Source organism: Salmo trutta, unplaced genomic scaffold, assembly GCF_901001165.1.
Source record: "Salmo trutta unplaced genomic scaffold, fSalTru1.1, whole genome shotgun sequence".
NCBI lineage: Eukaryota > Metazoa > Chordata > Actinopteri > Salmoniformes > Salmonidae > Salmo > Salmo trutta.
In genome coordinates, this window is record NW_021823280.1 from 1 (window position 1) to 20,008 (window position 20,008).

At 40.9% G+C, this 20,008-nt stretch overlaps 1 protein-coding gene and 1 long non-coding RNA gene across 3 annotated transcripts; both read left to right on the forward strand.

The window, feature by feature from the left end:
- The first annotated feature begins 5,588 nt into the window (after positions 1–5,588).
- LOC115190003 (uncharacterized) lies at positions 5,589–7,564 on the forward strand. Of its 2 annotated transcripts, XR_003877092.1 has the most exons (3): positions 5,591–6,173; positions 7,143–7,301; positions 7,532–7,564. It is a non-coding gene; the product is annotated as an uncharacterized LOC115190003 (long non-coding RNA). The 2 variants fall into 2 exon arrangements; XR_003877091.1 differs by lacking the exon at positions 7,532–7,564 and having other exon boundaries at positions 5,589–6,173; positions 7,143–7,295.
- A 10-nt stretch (positions 7,565–7,574) lies between these two features.
- LOC115190001 (uncharacterized) lies at positions 7,575–17,527 on the forward strand. The gene is made up of 8 exons (XM_029748531.1): positions 7,575–7,699; positions 11,068–11,119; positions 11,333–11,522; positions 11,638–11,674; positions 11,952–12,196; positions 12,384–16,848; positions 16,975–17,053; positions 17,333–17,527. Exons 1-8 carry the CDS (start codon positions 7,664–7,666, stop codon positions 17,485–17,487), a joined length of 5,259 nt encoding a protein of 1,752 aa, XP_029604391.1. The 5' UTR covers positions 7,575–7,663; the 3' UTR covers positions 17,488–17,527.
- Positions 17,528–20,008: the final 2,481 nt, after the last annotated feature.

Consider the following 20,008-nt stretch of genomic DNA (forward strand, 5'->3'; position numbering starts at 1 on the left):
CTTCAGAGTGCTTTCTATCCAAATCTACTAATAATATGCATATCCTAGCTTCTGAGTTTGAGTAGGAGGCAGTTTAATATGGGCATGTATTTCATCCGAACGTGAAAATACTGCCCCCTACCAATATGAGGATATCAACATAATTTCCCCCCCTCATGATGCCATCTATTTTGTGAAGTGCACCATTCCCTCCTGCAGCAAAGCACTCCCACAACATGATGCTGCCACCCCTGTGCTTCAAGGTTGGGATGGTGTTCTTCGGCTTGCAAGCCTCCCCCTTTTTCCTCCAAACATAACGATGGTCATTATGGCCAAACAGTTCTATTTTTGTTCCATCAGACCAGAGGACATTTCTCCAAAAAGTGCAATCCTTGTCCCCATGTGCAGTTGCAAACTGTAGTCTGGCAGAACAAGATCCGGATCCTTAGCATTGAGAAAGAGGTTTCTGGAGGGGCGAGGGTTTTGAAATAAGACACAGACTGGTGAGGAAACTTCAACTTATTTCCCTATTCACTTTTCCTATTGTAAACAAGTGAAATAGATCAACGGTGCATGTGAAGGAGGCATACAAGGTAATGTGGATGGAGAAGGAAATGCAATGACCATCAGGGTGTACCCTTTCCATGCATACTAAATGTCTGCACTTTGTGACTTGACCTACATTGCAAACTCCTTGAATATGACCATAGCGCGTGATTTATAGCCTTTATGGGGGTAGGTGGTGGGGGTGGGAGATTCTTATGACATTGCCAGCAATAAGATTTGAGTTATATATATTTTTAAAGACGAGGGCTGTAGCTCCTCCCCAAACTCGCCTTACTCGGTACCGGGTCCAAAACAACCGTTCAGAGTTGAAAAGGTTTTAACTCAAATGAACTCAACTGAAACTAAGTTGTTCAGCCTTTCTTAGTTTTCTTGGCTAACAGAAGATTTTGTGATGGCACTTTATGTTACGATATTGTTTGCACTGGTATTCACCTGAAATACATCACACACTATATGGAAATACATCACACGCTATATGGAAATACAATACATCACACGCTATATGGAAATACAATACATCACACTACAATGATTTAAACAAGTCCAATACATGAATATTCCTCATATTCTTCCATTACTGTCCTAGGCCTATTTCCAATTATGACACTTCTGTTTAGGATTTTCATCATAATTTTCATTTAAGGAACAGTGTATCTAAATGTTGAAAATTGTTTCATCAAACATTGGCTCCTCGTTGTTGAAAGAGACGGAACCATCTTCCTGGCCTGGAGGCACGCAATCGCCATCCCACTGATCGGCGCTCGGAATGGGTCCATATCTCACCATATGCTGCGTCATCGATCTCTCTAGAGTCCTGGTGATTAAACCTCTCACACATGGAATGAGACAACATTCACACAACACAAACACACTCATACAGGTGAAAGCAGCCCATAATACAGTTCTTACAATACTTTTCCATTTCCCAAACATGGGCTGTGTTCTCAGGAATGTACGTGTAGCGCTGAACCTAATCATTCTACCTACACTGCCCTCTTCTGCTAATAACATATCGAGAGTCAGTCTATTTTACCAGGTCATGAGGGGGGTGGCGGATAATTGATCAGAGAACCTCTTTACTGCATCCCCATTTTCATTCATGAATCTCTGTTGATTATAAAATATGTCATTAATCCCATCCACATTTTTATTTATTGTCAACCACCAAAATAATGTAGTGTTAAAGCCTTCATATATTTGATTCATAGCTTTGTATTCATCTGGAACTTCCCTGAGGATGCCAATAGCATCCATCTAGACAAAGCTACTCCCATCCTGGTCAAAACTCCTCCTGTGCCTACTTTAGCCTCCTATAACTGGCCTCTGATGACTAACTTGACTTGGTTGGACCTATAACCCCAGGGCGCAAGTTCCTAACCACCCTTTGTGGTAATTTCCGTCGTATGCGTCCTTTGCTGGTACTAGCCCACCCTTCATCAGTTATAGGTGCTGTGAGGTTAAGAATGTTCTATTCCTCTCTCAAACCTAAGTCAGTCACATTACCAATTACTTTTCAGTCATTAAAATCATCTAAGTTCTCGGTGCCATTCTTGTATCTATAACACTGGTATTCATCCGGAATTTAGGTGAACCGAGGTGAGTTGGCTGAGTACTTCAATCTGGCCAACCCCAATTCCTGTACAGTTGTCTGCTTCCCCAGGAAATTGTTTAATGTTTACCTTAAATTCTACATCTTGATCTTCTTCGACTCCTTATTCTGTATGTCACTCATCAGTGTATTATATAGTTTATCTTCTACTTCTTCTCAATGACAACGGTATCATATGATTTGTACCAGAAGGTGGTGGATCTGAATGTATCAGTCAGATTAGACTATGATGCAGCTCAGAGTCTCTACTCTTCCCAAAAACCGCCAACCCTCTCCTGCCCTTAGTCTCTCTGCTAGGTACCACCCCATACTCACACCTCTAGGAGCACACACAGTGATGAACGGTCGGGATAGGAAATCTTCGTTAAGGAGGTAACCCCCGGACCCTGTTGGTACTCGGTTCTTCTCCTAACTCTGTGTGTGATCAACAGTGTTCATATGTGTACATACCTCCTTGCAGTGGGTAACGTGGACCCAAGTGACTCTCTCAGCTTTTCTAATGGCAAAGGCAGTGGTTTAACAGAACCTGGTATGGGCCTTCCCAACGGGACTGCTTCCAGTTTCCTCAGGGACTGGATCCACACCCAGTCTCCTAGTTGGATTGAGTGAATCACCTTCTCCTGTAATTCACCTGTTGGACACAAAATCTTGGACATACGGGTTTGGTTAACAAACAGTCTTCTCATGTGCTCTGCTAGTATTTCTTCAACTTCTATGTCTACCTGTTCTGGTATCTCTATTCTCCCTAACTCTGGCATTCTATAGGCTTTATCTGATTAGCTAAACTGTCATCCATCATTTAAAGAGATGGCTCCTAGTAAACCAACTCTAGGGATAATATCTTGACTTAATATTTTAGCTACCATAATCATGTCCACCAAGTAAGTTGGGAACGCTTCTACTCTGTCATTCTTATCTGTTACTGTTAAACACCCCTTCTTCCCCTCAATTCGGAATATCTCAATAAGGTAAATTTCCAACTGTTGGAATGGATATCTTACAATTTTTTTTTTTTTTAAAGTAATTATCCTCTAGGCCATCACTCTTTCCTAACTACTCTACTATACTTCCCTCCCCTTGATACATTGCGTAGCCTATGTATCAATATTGCTGCGTATCCATACAATGTCTTTGGTAGGATAAGTAAATTATCCTTATGTCAGACCTTCTCTTGTAGGATGCCCCCTTTCATTTTCCACATGTCCAATTCTCCCTGGGGCCTTCATCCTCGGCTATTCTGTAAAATTTCTCTGTCTAGTTTCTTATCGTCTTTAAGATTAATCTATGCTGCTTTGTATGGTTTTAAATGTCTATGTGCTTGTCTGTGTAAATAGTAACTTTCTCTCCTTTCTTATTTCACCGGTTCTAGTCAATGCTACTATTTCGGCCTACTGTGCAGAATAGTGTCTGGGCAATGGTTCAGAGTCTAACACCTGAAACCAACTAAGCCCTTTTAGTTAGGGTAACAATTACTTTCAACAAAATGATCATATCTCCTCCTAGCGAATTTACCAAACATAAACTTAAAATCAAAACTAAAATACGTGCCTGCCAATGGAGCCGATAGTCTCTCCATGAATTAATATCCTAAAGCTAAGTGAACCAAATTCTCTTCCTATCTACTCCTGCTGGCCCCCCTTCTTTCTTCCTGCTACTCCCCAACCCTCAAGGTTACAGCAGTGCAGGGGAGGATCTCTCTGTCTGCCCTTCTATCTGTCTCCAGCTTTTTCTCATAACAGAAAGTATCAAATCTGGGTTGTTTCCAAATATTGACTAAATGTCTCATTGTCTCCTTGGTTGCACTCCTGAACTTTAGAAAAATCAACCTGTCTAGATATTGCATATCTACTTAAATTTATCTCAATAATCCTCAATACCCTCAATAATCCTGGATCACCTACAGATGTCATGTATCCCTGTCCTGTTGACATAAGTCTACCATTGTTAAACTTATTCACAACAAAATATATTCATAAATCTCTTACAATGAATTCAACAACAGCTGACTTCCTAAGGGAAAATAAACGTATCTAGATCATGTAAAAAAATACCCCTGAATATGACACCAATATCTGTATCTCACTCCGCCATATTAGGTCTCACTTCACCCAAAGATATCAGACCCAAAGCCGTATTTAGGTACCGACTATCCCCCTATGGACTCTTAACCCTTTTACGTTATCAGGTTCTCACCATAAGACTTAGTTTAGTTTTATGCAGTGGCCACAGTTGCCCAGGGTCGATTTCGGACCCTGTCTCTCTTTCGAATTCGTATCTTTCTGAAGTTACAACTGATTCCTGTCTTCCATTCGCGCAGAATACTTGATTCCCTTTAAAACCGATTTTTCTCCACGCGAACTTCTGAAGCCAGGTCACCAGCTAGAACATTCATCGATTTCAGCGTCTAACACCCAGAGTACATTAAAATCCTCTACTTACTCCCTCCTTTCACTCTCACATCAATCGCTTTTGCCTTACACTCTCAACAATCGCTCTTGCCTTACACTCACAACAATCGCTTTTGCCTTGCACTCTCAACAATCGTTTTCTCATCACTTGCCAACACCCAATTGTCTCCCCTTATTCCATCATGCAATGCAGACATACAGGTGTATTTCCCATTTCATCATACAATGCCGACATACAATGCAGACACACAGGTGTATCACTCATTTCACTATGCAATGCAGACCTATAGGTATATCACTCCCCCCTTATTTAATGTAATCATACAGGTGCTATTCCCCAAAACTATGAATAAAGTCTACTAACCTATAATTTGCAGCTGAGGTTTTCAATGTTCGTTGAATTTCGTCACCACCTCTGTCGCGTACCAGTTTGCCACCGGCCTGTAAAGAACCCACAGAAAAGGGCCAGGTCTTTGATTTACGGATTTTTCATCCGCCCGTGCACGGTTTCGGTGTCTCCTTGGAACGACAGCGGCGGTTTGAAATCCGTCTCGAAGGACCAATTGTTTAAATGAATTTTATATCTTTGATGATAATAATCAATAATCAATTCGCCTTGACTAATGCCCAAGGTTTGTAAGACAATGGGTTAAAATAATTAGGCAAGGACTCAGCTTTCTGCAAAAGGTATCTGTAGCTTTTATTCAGAGAACGTTCTGAGGTCAGGATAACAAAACAGTCATTATATAGTTCTTGCTTTCTTACGCACATGCATTTACACACACTGTTGGTGACCTGCTTCCCCACAAACTTCTCACACTCTTTAATCATCTCCCGAGCTCGCCTGTTCCTTTCCCTCAAGGTTAGAAATGCTTTGAAGCTTTTACTCCCAGGACCATCTGTCTCCTGGTGTCCCTCGTAATTGCATATACACATTTCTTTCCCTATCCCATGGTTCCTGGACTTTCCAGAACTAATCAAACTTATCTATCCCTACATTGATCATTACATTGATTATTCATTAACCATTCTGTATGACTAATAATTCATCATGGTTTATTGATTCATTTACCTTTATTAGATAATTCTCTTATCAATGACCCACCTTTTATAACCAACTAGCGCACCTTAATATCACAGATGGGTTTGCTGTGGCTGTTCCTCTCAAATTACTGCATTTGATTATTATTATTTTTTTATGATTTAAGCTTATTTAACTAGGCAAGTCAGTTAAGAACACATTCTTATTTACAATGTTATGTATTGCTCATCATTGTTGTCGGCTGTTGTTTACTTATTTATTTGTTGTCTCATCACATTATTTTACAAAAAAACCCGGAAACGTAGCTAATACATCAGTATTTATTGTTTCGACGGGTCTTTTTAGTGGTATGGGGTTCCAGTATGGCGTCGCTGGTCGCATTGATTGACAGATCATCCCTGAAGTTGTTTTATTACGTAAAAGTTCTTTCACATTATGACGTTGGCTGAGTTACCGTATAAAATGCGATAGCCTTATCTCTTTGGTAATCACTTGGTTAAGTTTTACGTGATGAGAACATAAGCTCCAGTCATAGACTTTAACCATGGAGGATAATAAGGATAATAAGGTAAGCCTATGAATGGTTAACAGAGAAGGCCTATGCAGTTGTGTAGGAACCGATGCACCGTCTTTTTTTAAAATGCAGCGTCAGGGACCACAGGGTATACAGGACATCCCGCAAGTAGTGGCAGCTGGGTGGCGGTGTGGGCCAACGTTAATGTTCCGCTCATATAATCATTTTAAATATTGTAAAAAAAAAAGTATGCATTATAATAACCTATGGGACTTGTTATAAATAAAATATGATCCTTGCAAAGATAACAGCAGTAGGCTACATAATTTTACCTAAATTATTATACTAATAGGTGACTCCATAACGCATTAATTACGAATCTTGATATCAGGCAATAGGATCTATGTGTATTTATAGCGAAAACCTGTACTGTGTAGTCATTTTGTTAGTTATTTAGCAGTCTTATGGCTTGGCGATTGAAGCTGTTCAGGAACCTGTTGGTATAATTGTGTAATTACACCAAGCCCCCTCGTGCATTATTGTGTAATTATAAACCAGGCAGTTTGGGTCCTGGATGCTTATTGGCTGAAACAGCATTTCAGCCATGTGTATATACGACAATATACCACGGTTATGATGCAAAAAGACTTGTTACTGTTCTATTTATGTTGGTAACCAGTTTTTATTAGCAATATGGCACCTCAGTGTTTGTGGTATATGGCCAATATACCACAGCTAAGGGCTGTATCCAAGCAGTTTTGCCTAAGAACAGCGCTTAGCCATAGTATATTGGCCACTATAAACTGGGTGGTTCGAGCCCTGAATGCTGATTGGCTGAAAGCTGTGGTATATCAGAGCGGATACCACGGGTATGACAAAACATTTATTTTTTACTCTTCTAATTAAGTTGGTAACCAGTTTATAATAACTCTGCGTTGTGTCGTGCGTAAGAACAGCTCTTAGCTGTGGTATATTGGCCATATCCATGAGCATTTAAAAAATGGTCTAATTTGTTCCAATCAGAGTTTAAACGAAGATGATCCACATGATCATCAAAGTTTGGAAGGTCAAGTCCAGAAAATGAAGAAAGATATCCTGAGTTTAAACTATCCAGAAGATAGTGAAGTGAAGGATCCCCTGCCTCAGATCGAGCTGAAGGCTGTGACAAGGAGAAAAGTTAAGGTGAGACAATAGATTGAGGAGAGAAAGGGAAATCTGGGGTCTTACCTGTCCACACTCCAAACCTGTCCAATATGCCATACAACATGCTGTTGTGAGGTTGGAGGGTAAATTGTCCTTACAACAGACTTCCATAATAATATTCAATCACCAATCGTTTACCCTAGCTCTTCTCAAAGGCCTGTATAGCAACGGCAACATACAGTATGTCACTGACTGTATTGTCTTTTTAGACAAAGAGGAGGACCGGTGCCAACAGGTCCACAGTTAAACAGAGCACTGATACTGATGCAGCTGAGAGAGATTTTGTTGATAATCAGAATGATGAAGATGAGGAAGAGGTGAAGAAGGATCCCCTGCCTCAGATGGAGCAGGATGCCGTGAAGAGAAATAAAGTCAAGGTAAGGGAATAGATTGAGCAGAGATGTGGATATTTGAGATATCTTTCATGTCTATAACTTGACCCTACAGCATGTTGTTCTGAGGAAGGTAAATTGCCCATACAATACCCTTTTATCTCCTAATAGTAAATCTAGGGCTGACCCCATTTGGTCGACTGGTCGATTGTTTGGTCGATAGGCTATTGGTTGACTGGGATTTCTTAAGTCGAGCAGTCGCAAAAGTTTTTTTTTCTTCATGGTGCACATGGACACCTGTCTGATTCGCGCCTGTCACAGTTGACTAATCCATTACCGAGGCCACAGTGATGGCACAGTCCATCACGCTAAGACGTGATACTGAAATTGTATATGGTTATATTATGTAAAAATAATGGTGCAACACTAATCAATCCAATATTATTTTATAACAAATGTGCTTTCTCCCGCATTGGATACGGTCGCTGTCCGTGGTTCTGAAACATAATCTTCAGTGCGCCGTAGAATTGGGGCCCTTCCCTATGTTGCTATGTGCATAATAGCAAAGTTAACCAGCATATTGGGATTGAGAACAATGCTGCAGAGGCAGCAGCAGCAGCAGAGACGGGGAAACAGCCCTTGCCTTAGCCTAATTGTCTAAGAAGATTGAGGAGAGAAGAAAACACAACTTAATTAGGTCTATAATCAATAGCCTAATTGTTAAATGTGCCTGGCTTTGTAAATCATCCATATATATATTACCAGTCAAAAGGGTTTTTCTTTATTTTTACTATTTTCTACATTGTAGAATAGTAGTGAAGACATCAAAACTATGAAATAACACATATGGAATCATGTAGGTACCAAAAAAGTGTTAAACAAATCAAAATCTACTTTATATTTGAGATTCTTCAAAGTAGTCACTCTTTGCCTTGATGACAGCTTTGCACACTCTTGGCATTCTCTCAACCAGCCTCATGTGGTAGTCACCTGGGATGCATTTCATTAATTAACAGGTGTGCCTTGTTAAAAGTTAAGTAAAGGAAGTTCTTTCCTTCTTAATGCGTTTGAGCCAACCAGTTGTGTTGTGACAAGGTAGGGTTGGTATACAGAAGATAGCCCTATTTGGTAAAAGGCCAAGTCCATATTATGGCAAGAACAGCTCAAATAAGCAAAGAGAAACAACAGTCCGTCACTACTATAAGACATGAAGGTCAGTCAATCCGGAAAATGTCAAGAACTTTGAACGTTTCATCAAGTGCAAAAACCATCAAGTCGCAAAAACCATCAAGCGCTATGATGAAACTGGCTCTCATGAGGACCGCCACAGGAAAGGAAGACCCAGAGTTACCTCGGCTGCAGAGGATACGTTCATTAGAGTTAACTGCACCTCACATTGCAGCCTAAATAAATGCTTCACAGAGTTCAAGTAACAGACACATCTCAACATCAACTGTTCAGAGGAGACTGCGTGAATCAGGCCTTCATGGTCAAATTGCTGCGAAGAAAGCACTACTAAAGGACACCAATAAAAAGAAGAGACTTGCATGGGCCAAGAAACACGAGCAATGGACATTAGACCCGTGGAAATCTGTCCTTTGGTCTGATGAGTCCAAATCTGAGATTTTTGGTTCCAAGAATGTCTTTGTGAGAGTAGGTGAACAAATGATCTCCGCATATGTGGTTCCCACCATGAAGCATCGAGGAGGTGTGATGGTGTGGGGATGCTTTGCTGGTGACACTGTCTGTGATTTGTTTAGAATTCAAGGCACACTTAACCAGCATGGCTACCATAGTATCCTGCAGTGATACGCCATCGTATCTGGTTTGCGCTTAGTGGGACTATAATTTATTTTTCAACAGGACAATTACCCAACACACCTCTAGGCTGTGTAAGGGCTATTTGACCAAGAAGGCGAGTGATGGAGTGCTGCATCAGATGACCTGACATCCACAATCACCCAACCTCAACCCAATTGAGATGTTTTGGGATGAATTGGACCGCAGAGTGAAGGAAAAGCAGCCAACAAGTTCTCAGCATATGTGGGAAGTCCTTCAAGACTATTGGAAAAGCATTCCAGGTGAAGCTGGTTGAGAGAATTCCAAGAGTGTACAAAGCTGCTGTCAAGGCTTTGAAGAATCTCAAATATAAAATATAAAATATATTTTGATTTGTTTAACACTTTTTTAGTACCTACATGATTCCATATGTGTTATTTCATAGTTTTGATGTCTTCACTACTATTCTACAATGTAGAAAATAGTAAAAATAAAGAAAAAGCCTTGAATGAGTAGGTGTGTCCAAACTTTTGATATATATATATACAGATATAAGACAGATATAGCTTCTGTTGCCTGTTTGAGTATTTGTTTAATAGCCTACTGATTCTGTGAGCACCAAGCCTCATGCACCGGCAAAATGTTGAATTAAGCAATTTCACAGATTTGGCTGTTTTTAATCTTTGCTATGCTGTAATAAAGGCTTTACAATTTTTTGGTCGTTAGAACAGACTGGTATTGCTTAGAATTTATTTAGTGTTGTTTACACTGTTCCAAATGGTCAGAAAAAACAATATTGTAATCTAACAGCAAATGTTTGGCACACATAATACTCTGTCAGCGCTTGCTCCTATACCCTCCTTGTTCTTGACCACCAGTAGTTTCCACAACTAAGTCAAATGTCTTCCACAGATCTGAATTTCCCTTTCCCTCCTAAGCAACCAGTAAACATTCACCCGTTTGGCGTTTATTTTTCACATCCTCCGCATCCATTTTGCTGTCGATATTACTGTGTTCGGAGTTTGTTATAACCAATTTATTGATTTGATTATGATAGGCTATAGGTCAGGCCCTAATTGTCACATGTATGCGATGCTTACATGTTTCACATAAAGAGAGCAAGGCTGAGGAAATAGGTAATGCTTTTTGTAAACAAGTTAGGGATTTCGGTAACAGAACTTTTCATTCAGAAACGAGGAAGAAACGAAATGGCTGAAATGATGTTGCATCTTCAGCATGGACAGCAGAATAAACACTTGCTGTTATGCGGTGCCTTTTCACTGCAGTAGGGAGGAGAGCGAGACAACGTGCGCCTGTCACACAGGCACTCGCTGTCATTTATTTTAATACAGTGTCACCATCGGGCTCTTTCTTGAGTCATTTGTGTGTCTTAATTATTTAATCAAACAGTGTGCTTAAAGCATCAGACAAGCTCAGTGCCTATGTAAGTGATTGTATTCTGATATGGAAAAATACATTTTAACATTAGAACAGGATGACTCTCGGTCGACAAAGTTTTTTTTTGTCGGGGACAGCCCTACAATCAATCTTACCCTTGCTCTACTCAAAGGGCTGTATTGGAATGGCTTCATACAGTATCTACGTGTATATCATTGACTGTATTGTCTTTTTAGACCAAGAGGACCAAGAGAAACAAAGTGGAGCAGATCACTGATACAGATGCAGGTCATAAATGAAACTCTAATTTCACTGAATGTAATCCTTTTGCATGTAAATGTGATTTAGTATGGGCATCTATTGAGCAGAGGACTAATAGCAGAGTGCACATGTTATCCTTTCTTGGGTACTTAACTTCACAAAGTACACAAAGTTGGCTAACCTCAGAAGGTTATATGTTTTCTGACTTCTTTACCTTGGTGAATGCTGCTTTGGACACAGGTCCCTCTACATCTGTGGAATTCTCTAGGATGGCAATTCAGCGGACATTTCACCAGGGACAATCTAATGAAAAGATCCTAAGCGAGTGTGTCTCCAGGGCCTGTCAGACCAGGGCTCTTGACCTCCCGCCAATCAATCCGGATGCTTTCAACCCGATTATCATCCGGTTTCTGGAAAAACTTACTGAGGAGTATGTCCAAACTTCTATTGTAGTATTTGAATACAATGTCATCTGGAGGATTTTATAAATTGTATGTGTGTTGGTGTGCTTTTTGGTGCTAAAAACATCTAATTATCTCCTATAGGCAATGGAGGCAGTTAAGCATTGGCAGGATGGACCCTGTAAGTCCCTTAACCTTGAAAATTATTCATAGATATATTAATAGATGTTTCAAGAAAATTAGATACAAGCCATTTATCTGTCTACAGTATCATCCACATTATCACAAACAGTTACATTCAAAGAGCTTTTTAGAAGCCTACTGCTTTTCATGCTTTCCAATATATGCCACTTTCATGATTCTCATGAACATATGTGAGATTGTTGGTATCTCTTCGAGGAGCTTGGTTTCAGAGCCCGGCTATGAGTAATCTACTTACACTGTTTTCGGTCCTACAGGTGATGAGGGCACTGCTTGCAGAGATGTGCCTGGAGATTGTGCGGTTTGTATCTGAGGCCATCCTGGAGGTCATCATCCCTGCAATTTTCCGTTTTGTACGCATATACAGCCATGTGTCTCCAGTATCCGGCAAGTCTCTGACAGAATTAGAGACATATTCTAGCACAAACCTGAAGGTTCGCAAGAGTGGCAGCAGAAAATCCTCAAGGTCTTGCGCGGCCAAATCAAGCTCCTCTCGTAATGGGTATGTTCAGTCATTCCTAAAGAAACCGGTTTCACCTAACTATTCATAACCCATATTGTGAAAATATGTTTTGTTATCTGTATAACAGCTTACTCTTAATGACTGATTACTGAATTATGCATTAATGTGACTACAGTGTCTACTATCGAATATGGAATGCTGTATTGTTTGCTTTGTATTCTCAAAGGTCTCAGACAGTGTTGCCAAAGACTCAGGGAGATGGTGAGTCTATATCATCTGAGCCACTCAGTGACTTTTTTGGGATCACTGAGGACAGTCTCCTCACTAGTGTCCAGGATTCCTTCAAAGAGTCGCTGAACAATGTCCTCTGTATCCAAAGAGAGGGCCAGGTAGACACTCAAAGTCTATCCCGGGTTATTGTTGGAGAAGTGTCAAAGAAGGTCAATTCCATAATCTCTGTGGCCATTCAAACTCCCATCTCTGGGCGAATGTCCCCTGTCATTTTTGCCAGTGGTGGTGTCTCCAGCACCAAGGTGGTTGAGGAGATGGTGTCTGGCGTTTCCAACATACTTCAGATGTTCATTAATGGGCAGAGTGTTGAGCAGAGTGTTGTTTTCAGAGAGGATGGTGTTGAGGTGGATATGACACATTTAACAGGACAGGTCATGACAGCCCTCAGTGGCACTGTTTTGAACTTCAGCAATAAGGAGGAAAATGAACCCGACAAGAGGGAACTGCTTTGTGTTGTTGCTGACCATATGAAGATGCTTGAATCTTGTAAAAGTTCTGAGGAGATGCTAAAACAAGGAGAGAGCAACCTCAATATCAAAGGTGCCAAATCTAGTCTTCATCTGTCAACACAAAGTATGGACAGACTACTCACTGAGGAGTTTCAGACCAAGGCCACCGAATCGATCCGGGAGATCGTTAAAAGAGTCAGGGGTTGTACATCATGTTGTTCTGGCACTACATCATCTAGTCCAATTCCTAGGATAGGTGAGATCGGAGACCTTATGATCGACCATGAGGCCTCTGAGTTGGTAAGTACCTTTGTTTCAGACATGGACAATCTTACCCAGGCTATCAGGGCATCCTGCTCTCCTGCACAGAGTGAGCAGATCCTTCTTGAAAACCATCAGAGTAAGATCTGGTCTTACACTGTTGGTTGTTACTACAACACGAAAAATACGCTGAAGAGGCTTTTTACCTGTCCAGAAAAAGGGTCTCTCTCAAGTACATTTGTGGAGAGCACAAAAGATTCTTTCACAATGGTTCCAACTTTGTACCTGGACGTCGGTCATTCCAGTAATGGTGAGGCTGACACATCGGACTCCATTTCTTGTAAACCACTTTTAATAACCCCCTCATCCATGAATGAACAAAAAGGACAAAGTGAGACCCCAAAACCTCTCTTGGCTCTCAAAAAGTATTTGCAAGACCAAGTCCTCCTTGACACCACAAAAGCGATTGCCAGCCAGGTTCTAGTCTTGTATAAGACTGAGGTGATGGAGAAGTTGTCATCTTCTGCTGGAGAGTGTGATTCTGAAGAGTCTCTGGAGGCCACTCTATTTGTGGATGGCATCATGTCTGACTTGAATGACTTCACCAGTTCTTGTTCTGCTTCACCATCTGAGTTGTTAGACAGTGAACAATGTCTCTCCGATCTCACTTTTCCACTTGGTCTGCAGGACAGCACCACCAACAGTGAATCTACCCAGAGTCTTCCAGTTATAAATATGAATAAACTCTCCAGTGTGTCTTTCCAGACAAAGGCTAGAAAGGCAGTGAGTGAAGCTCTGAGATCTGTCAGCCCCTTTACAACCAGCTTACTGGGAGACTCTGAAGCATCTACATTACTGGACACTTTTGTAACAGATGTGGATACTATTGTTCAGTCCATGCAGACACATGAACCTGAAATTCTCAGAATTTCAAAAGGGAGCACCCTTTCTGCTGCTCGTATTATATATCATAGATTTCGACAAATGCTGAAGCGGTTTCTCACTCCCTGCCAAGACTCTGTAAAGGTCATCGATGGTGGTACACCAATATATGATGAGACTCTCAAACAGGCTCCCAGTGAAAGTTTAGATTCTCAGGTGACTTGTAATAGTGATTCTCTTGAAATCCAAGCGGACTTTCAAACCTGTACCAAGGAGGTCATTAGTCAGATCCTCACTGTGTATCACTCTGAGGAATCAATGGAGGAATGCCTCTCTAGCCTAAAAGGAGATACAGAAGACCTGTCCAAGTTTTTGGATGCCGTTGTTTCTCAGATTGACGTCCTTGCCGCCTCCAAATCATATTTATCTGTTGATGACTATGCTGTCAATACACAGGACAATTTGCATGGTGAGATCAACAATGATGAAGAGGAAGCATCCTCTAGAAGTCTTAAATCCACAGCCTTTGACAAACTATGTACTGAGGAGTTTCAAACTAAAGCCTCACATATGGCTGGTGGGATCCTTCAATCAGGGTTGATTGGCATTGTAAATGCCAGCCTTGATGGTAGAAGTGCAGACATTTGTGCAGAGTCCAGTAATGATGGTGATGATAGAGATGTCAAAATCCTTCAGAAGAGTGGAACTCCATCTTTATTCACCTCTTCTCTGCACACCAATTCTGCAGCATCCAACATCGTCATGAACATCACTAAAGACCTTAATAGCTTCAACCAGATGACTAAAATGTCTGATGCTTCAGTGTCTGGCCAGTTAGAGAGATCCCTGTCAGCTTCAACCCTTCCTGTCAGTGTTCACAATGGGGCCAATGTGAAAGGAAAGATAATTTGGCCAGGCACTGTTAACCTGTTCAACAATGTGTTCACCAAGGTCAAGGATTTTTTTGCCCAGCAACAACCGGTCCTCCTAGACAATGTGGTTGAGGCCCCCAAACATGTCGAATCCGTATGCAGAACAGCTACTTCTACACAAATGACTTACAGTGAACATGAAGGCAGCCAGGCCAGCATGGTAAATTATTCCAAAGCCTTAATTAGTCAGACTCTGATGACAATCCAGAGGAGAGTGTCTATGTCAGAGAGGATGAGCACCTCAGAGAAAGGCCTCTTGACTCGTTCCATTGTGGGCTCCATGTTGGAGGATGTTGACATGGTGAGAACTGATGGACACGAGATACATCGGCCATCCTCCTCAAAGTCCTCCCTGTCCATCACCTCTGCCATGACCAGAGGGTCCCAGAGTGATTTTACAAATTCTCTTCCAGGCACTCCAGTCCCCAATGAGTGGCCTGTTGAAAGCTATTGTCCTATCATTAGGAGTTCGGTCATTGATATGAGTGACTCCTCAACTCATTCACAAGGGTCAACAAATTACACAAGGCAAACCATCTCTGCCATAGTTGACACTGTTATGGAGGTCATTCCAAGAGAAGATACAGAACACATAGCCACTGCAGATGATGTCACTTCTTTTACAAGAAGACTTGCGAGACTCAGCCCCAGGGATGGTCTTCAGAACTTCTCACATGAGCTCACTGACAAAGTTTATGAGCTCATAAAAAGTCACAACACCCCCCAGGCTCTTTTTGTGCCAGCTGGCAAGAGCGTGTCTGACTCTATTCTTTTGAAGCTGAAGACAGGATTGAATGCTTCTGAAGAATCCAGGGAGTTTCCATCTGACCTTGTGTACTCCTTTGCTAAGGAGTCAATAAAACGTCTGCTACAGCAGATTGTCCCCTGGCTTCCTCCACCATCACAAGGATCAGATTTCTGCCAAACTATCGTCTCTGATGGTTCTCTGCAGGACACAAGTCGGCTTATCCCGAGCTGTTCTGCCATCTCCATTAGTTCCTCACAGGTTTACTCTGACACAAAGAGCCTTTTCACCAATATAATGGTCAATCAGGTCATGGATACCTGTTCTGTGGCCTCCAATTCATCAGAAGAATTATCAGAGTTGATGAACATAATCAATGGGTTGTCCCCAACTGATGCTGGAACACTTGACTCTGACAGACCGGCTCTTATGACCACTAGCCGTCAGTCTAGTGCCAAATCATTGCCTGGACCCTCTCTGTCTGGCAGCAGCACACACAACGGTGGAACTGTGGATATTCAAGTTTTAGGAGAGGTGGAATCCAAGATGGACAACAAAGATCTGGAGATGTCTAGTGTCTCTGTGCATCCATCAACTCCATCAGCCATGGACTCTGATACATATACATCATTTGACTCCACTAGCAATGACTACACCTCTTTGGTACTTTTACTGATTGTTAGATTGCTGTCAATGATCCCTACCCCTATCACATTACTGGAATCCTCTGACATTGGTGAAACATCAAGAGTTCTCACAAAGAGGATTCTGTCTGAGTTCTGTGGCACCTCAGGCCTTGAACCAACTCAAGCCTACCCCCAGAATCTGAAAATCAAAAAGATTTTCAAGGCTGTCTACAAGGGGCTTCTTCAAGAATTCGGGTCAGAGAAGATGCTCCAGGTTGCAATGAAGTCAACGGATTATGCATTTGACGATGCCCTGGTCAAATCATTAACTAGGGAACTACTAACTAAATGCAATGAGGCTAACTCTTCACCTCCCTCCATGACCCAGTTGCCATCACACAATGCACTTGGCAATGACGAGGTAGGTAATTCTAGTCTTCCAACAACTGGTAAAAAGGAAAAGAAGAGAGGAAGATTCAGCGCTCTCTGTGGACTCAACCTAAAGGTACATATGTCATCAAAATACAAATTATAAAGATTATTTTTATTAAATACGTACAGTATGATGGTAAACACTGATACCTTTTGTGTGGAATTTCTCCTACTGTACAAATGACTGTTTGTTACCCAGTGTACAAAGAAGGTCAACAAGAAGAACCACTGCACTCCAACACCTTCCCAGAACCAGACCCCTGCCGTCAGTGAAACAGGTAAGTCAATACACTCAAATGTGTACTGAACAAAAATATAAACGCAACATGCAACAATTTAAAAGATTTTACTGAGTTACAGTTCATATAAGGAAATCAGTCAATTGAAATACGTTCATTAGGCCCTTATCTATGGATATCACATGACTGCTACCTGCCGCCCTACATTTGTAAATTATGTAGAATATTACAATTTAAATAATAATAATGCAATACTAATTCTTCAGACTAACTAGGGTCAGTTAAAGAAAATGTTATGTTTACATTTTTTCCCCCCAGCAATTGTCAATGATCAAGACTCCTGCCAAACAGAGAGTGTATGCTCCACCAAGAAGAAACCAAGGAAGCGTTCGCTCATTTCCAGGATGTTTTCAGCTATAGGCAAAGCCTTGTCCAGCCCCTTTACTTCCTGCTATAAAAGGAAGACCACCTAATCTATATTTCAAAATAAATATTTTAAATAAACATAATTGCTCATGTTGAGTGTTTTTCATTATATATTATTGGATGATATAACGTGTAGAAGTTGTATAGTTGACTATATTACTTTTACATTTAAGATACATAAAAAAAAACATAAGAATAGTGTACACTTCTAGGTAGAGTTGAAGTCTGATGTTTACATACACCTTAGCCAAATACAGTTAAACTCAGTTTTTCACAATTCCTGACATTTAATCCTAGTAAAAATTCCCTGTCTTAGGTTAGTTAGGATCACCACTTTATTTTAAGAATGTGAAATGTCAGAATAATAGTAGAGAGAGAGAGAATAGTAGAGAACAGCTCCAAAAATTACTAAAGGACAGGACGCAGCCCGGCAACCCTAATGCCTAAAACACGCAGTGTAAATAGGAAAATGCAATATACCCCTACGTGCCCAAAAGGCATGACACACAAACAATCCCACACAAATCCCCAAACGAAACAGACAAATTAAATACCCCACTAATTGACTAACACAAAACAGGTGCAGACCTAAACAGACATAACCAAAAGACACAGAAACCTAGATCGGTGGCAGCTAGTAGGCCGGCGACGACGACCACCGAGCACCGCCCAACCGGGGAGAGGCGCCAACTTCTGTGGACGTGGTGACAAGAAAATGATTTATATCAGCTTTTATTTCTTTCATCACGTTCCCAGTGAGTCAGAAGTTTACATACACTCAATTAGTATTTGGTAGCTTTGCCTTTAAATTGTTTAACTTGGGTCAAATGTTTTGGGTAGCCTTCCACAATAAATTGACTGCATTTTGGCCCATTCCTCCTGACAGAGCTGGTGTAACTGAGTCAGGTTTGTAGGCCTCCTTGCTCGCACATGCTTTTTCAGTTCTGCCCACAGATTTTCTATAGGATTGAGGTCAGGGCTTTGTGATGGCCACTCCAATACCTTGACTTTGTTGTCCTTAAGTCATTTTGCCACAACTTTGAAAGTATGCTTGGGGTCATTGTCCATTTGGAATACCCACTTGTGACCAAGCTTTAACTTCCTGACTGATGTCTTGAGATGTTGCTTCAATTTTAAAAACTTCTTATGACAACCCGATCTCGTCACCGGGACTGAGTTTGACAATAGCCAGTGAAAAATCAGAGTGCCAGATTCAAAACCACAAATCTAATAATTTCAATTTCTCAAACATAGGACTATTTTACACCATTTTATAGATACACTTCTCCTGAATCGAACCACGTTGTCCGATTTCAAAAAGGCTTTACAGCGAAAGCAAAACATTAGATTATGTTAGGAGAGTACATAGACATAAATAACCACACAGCCATTTTCCAAGCAACTAGATGCATCACAAATACCCAAAACACAGCTAAATGAAGCACTAACCTTTGACGATCTTCATCAGATGACACTCCTAGGACATCATGTTACACAATACATGCATTTTATGTTCGATAAAGTTCATATTTATATCTAAAAACAGCATTTTAAATTGGCGCATGACGTTCAGAAAATATTTTCCCTCAAATACTGCCGGTGAATAAGCAGTACAATTTACAAAAATACTCGTCATAAACGTTGATAAAATATTAAACTGTCATTCAAAGAATTATAGATGAACATCTCCTTTATGCTAACGCTGTGGAAGATTTCAAAATAACTTTACTGGGAAAGCACACTTTGCAATAATCTGAGTACTGCGCTCAGAAAAATACACTACGCAATACAGATAGCCGCCATTTTGGAGTCATCTAAAATATTAAACAGCATTAGAAATATTCACTTACCTTTGATGATCTTCATCAGAAGGCACTTCCAGGAATCCCAGGTCCACAACAAATGTTGTTTTGTTCAATAAACTCCATAATTTATGTCAAAATAGCTCCTTGTTGTTCACGCGTTCAGTTCAGCTACTCCAAATGTAGGAAGCGCGCCGAAAATTTCACGACGGAAAGTCAAAAAAAGTTATATTTACATTCGTTCAAACACGTCAAACGTTGTAAAACATCAATCTTTAGGGCCTTTAGAACGTGAAAACTCAGTAATATTCCAACCGGACGAAACCATTGTCTTGAAAAACGTTTTGGAACAGAGCTACCTCTCGCGTGAATGCGCGCCAATTAACTGATGTCCTTCCCTGGGTCACCAACTTCCCAGCCTTCTTGTTCAGTCTCTGTTCATCATAGACGCCTCAAACAACTTTCTAAAGACTGTTGACATCTAGTGGAAGCCTTAGGAAGTGCACAATGATTACTGAGTCACTGAGTGTTTGATAGGAAATGACTTGAAAAGAGTCCATCCATCAGATTTCCACTTCCTGGTAGGATTTTTCATCAGGTTTTTGCCTGCCATATGAGTTCTGTTAAACTCACAGACATAATTCAAACAGTTTTAGAAACTTCAGAGTGCATTCTATCCAAATCTACTAATAATATGCATATCCTAGCTTCTGAGTTTGAGTAGGAGGCAGTTTAATATGGGCATGTATTTCATCCGAACGTGAAA

What these genes read in the sequence shown, in the direction of transcription:
- LOC115190001 (XM_029748531.1), top strand. Translation starts at nt 7,664, where the DNA reads ATGGAGCAGGATGCCGTGAAGAGAAATAAAGTCAAG. An exon ending in GATCACTGATACAGATGCAG is followed by an intron (nt 11,120 to 11,332) that starts GTCATAAATGAA and finishes CTTTGGACACAG; the next exon opens with GTCCCTCTACATCTGTGGAA. An exon ending in TCAAGCTCCTCTCGTAATGG is followed by an intron (nt 12,197 to 12,383) that starts GTATGTTCAGTC and finishes GTATTCTCAAAG; the next exon opens with GTCTCAGACAGTGTTGCCAA.